Below are 2,500 nucleotides of genomic sequence, written 5' to 3'. Positions count from 1 at the left end.
TAACAACGACCACAACGTTACGTAGGGGTATTGAATTTTACGAACCGCACAAAACACTAACGAAAAACGACGAGGACAATAATAGTGTGATGGGCGGCGGCATAAGCCGACAACACGGAGATGCGGATTTGATAATGAGAACACGTACCTCATACGGTTCGTCAATAATGGCGAATGGTTCAACGGGCTTGGAAAAGACTACACTCTCCACCGAAGAATATAAGGCTATGCGTAATAAATCAAGCGCAACATCATCATCTTCCTCATCTCAGGCGACTGTACTGAGTGCGGGTTCAACAGGGACATCGGCCGCGACAACTTCATCCGATGATTCAGACGATCTCATTTCATATAAATCATCAGCATCGACAAATGCATTGTTGGCTCAGTCTCAGGCTATGACAACAACGCAATTAATGTCAAAATATTTAAAACGTGAGCCACGAGTGCAATTTACACCAATTAAATCACCTGATTCACCCTCACCGCCAGGTGCTAACGATCATTTACCTAGGGGTACTTATCATTTTACTAATAAAACAATGAGCGGTACAACTGCTGAAACGAATTCAAATAATAAAACTAGAATGCCTTCTTCGCCATCGAGGCATCCAACAAGCAATAGTTTAAGAGAATCATCATCATCATCATCATCATCAACAACAACAACAACGTATACCACTGTTGGAACCACCGGATCCTCATCAGCAACTGTTTCGACTGGCCGCCGTCTATTTGACAGTTTAGCAACTGAAATGGAATTAAGCCGTTTAACAACGGCAGCAACAACAACAACAACAACATCATCATTATCATCATCATCATCATCCACTGCAACATATTCAGATTTTAGAAACAATGTAGCTAGTAGTCACATTAGCAATAAGTTGCAAAGCTCAGAACATCGTACATTTGGCAGCAATTTATTTAATACAAGTGAACGTAGTCCTTTTAATACAACGAATGGTTCACATAATGCAATGCATTTATATGGTACATTGCCAAAGCAAACTAACACAAATAATGGCACAACAGGTAACGGTTCCCTATATAATTCGACAACAGCCAGCAGTAGCGGCGTTAGCTCTTTAACTGGCTCGGCCAGTAATTATGACTTCCACTCGAACGCAACAACCACCGCATATTCAGGTTTAGGTTCAATATATGCTACTTCCAGGCCATTTAGTAATGGTAACGGGTCTACGTCAACAGTATCTAATGCGTATGGTACAACGACGACGGGTAATGGTGGTGGTGGTGGTGGTGGAAATTATCATACATTGGGTACGTATCGTGTGCAATATGCCGCAACTAATCCATTTTTAGATGCTTTCGATGTACCCAGTAACGGTAGTGGCAGTGGTGGCAATAATAGTTCCAATAACAGTGAGCACGGTAGTAATGGTGGAGTCTCAATTAACTCCACCAGCACTACATATCAGCGCTCATCATTAATGGCCGCATTGCATGGCAATGATTCAAAAAAACGGTAGCGATGAATACGATGACTTGAAATAAAATTGAGACTGTTTTTAAAAGTAAAAATATATATAATACACAAATACATAAACACACTCAGATATACAACACATACAATCGCTCGCACATACACGCAGAAATGCAAAAAAGCAAAAATATATTTACACTTAATGGTCGATCGTACCCCGTATACACGACATGTTACATACGACAAAAGTTCGATAATTATTGCATTTATGTATCATAATGAAAATATAATAAAAAAAAAAAAATTTTTTTTATTTTTTATTTTTTTTCAATTTTTAGTTATTAACATTACAATATCGCTGATCGATCGATCGATCGTTTTGGTAAATACAAGAGATGAAGAAGAAAGAGATTTTCATAAACACCAACACACATACATGTACGCAATATTCATATTCACATTTACATTCACATTCACATTCACATTCAATACACATTCACACACGCTCTAATAAAGACAAATAAACGGTTTATATATATACAACGTGAAATAACCCAACCAACAGATAACAATAATTTTCTTTAATTTACAACAAGAATTTTGCATGTGAGATATATAACGAAAGCAGAAAAAAAAAAAAAAAAATGTGGAAAATATTTTAGGCTACAAATAAACAAATTTTCATTTTACTTCTAGTTCTTCTTTTCTTCTTTTGGAAATTTTTTTTTTCACAATTTTTGATAATAACAACAAAATGTTTACAGTGTTTACAAACTCTTTACAAATACGATTTACTTATTTATTTATATATATATATACATCTATATATATATATATATATATATGTATACATATATATATATACCATAAAAATATTAATACAAATATAAAATGAAGTATATATATGCATGTATGTATGTATGTATGTATGTATGTATGTATGTATATATTGTATGTATATATATACATTTTTGCTGATTAATGATTGTATATACTATATATACACTTGTATAGGTATATATGTAGATGCAATTATATATATGCAACATACAT

General features: G+C 34.5%; 1 protein-coding gene across 3 annotated transcripts in view; it reads left to right on the top strand.

Annotated features, from left to right (window-relative positions):
- LOC119634451 (rho GTPase-activating protein 100F) overlaps window positions 1–1,769 on the top strand; it is a 32,177-nt gene extending 30,408 nt beyond the window's left edge. For all 3 annotated transcript variants that reach the window (XM_038028647.1, XM_038028648.1, XM_038028649.1), the window contains one exon: window positions 1–1,769. This exon is cut by the window's left edge and continues 252 nt beyond it. In XM_038028647.1, the coding sequence (XP_037884575.1) occupies window positions 1–1,493 (1,493 nt within the window). In that variant the 3' untranslated portion in view covers window positions 1,494–1,769.
- The last annotated feature ends 731 nt before the right edge of the window (window positions 1,770–2,500 follow it).

Source organism: Glossina fuscipes, unplaced genomic scaffold, assembly GCF_014805625.2.
Source record: "Glossina fuscipes isolate IAEA_lab_2018 unplaced genomic scaffold, Yale_Gfus_2 3, whole genome shotgun sequence".
NCBI lineage: Eukaryota > Metazoa > Arthropoda > Insecta > Diptera > Glossinidae > Glossina > Glossina fuscipes.
This window is presented reverse-complemented; position numbering and strand designations above follow the sequence as displayed.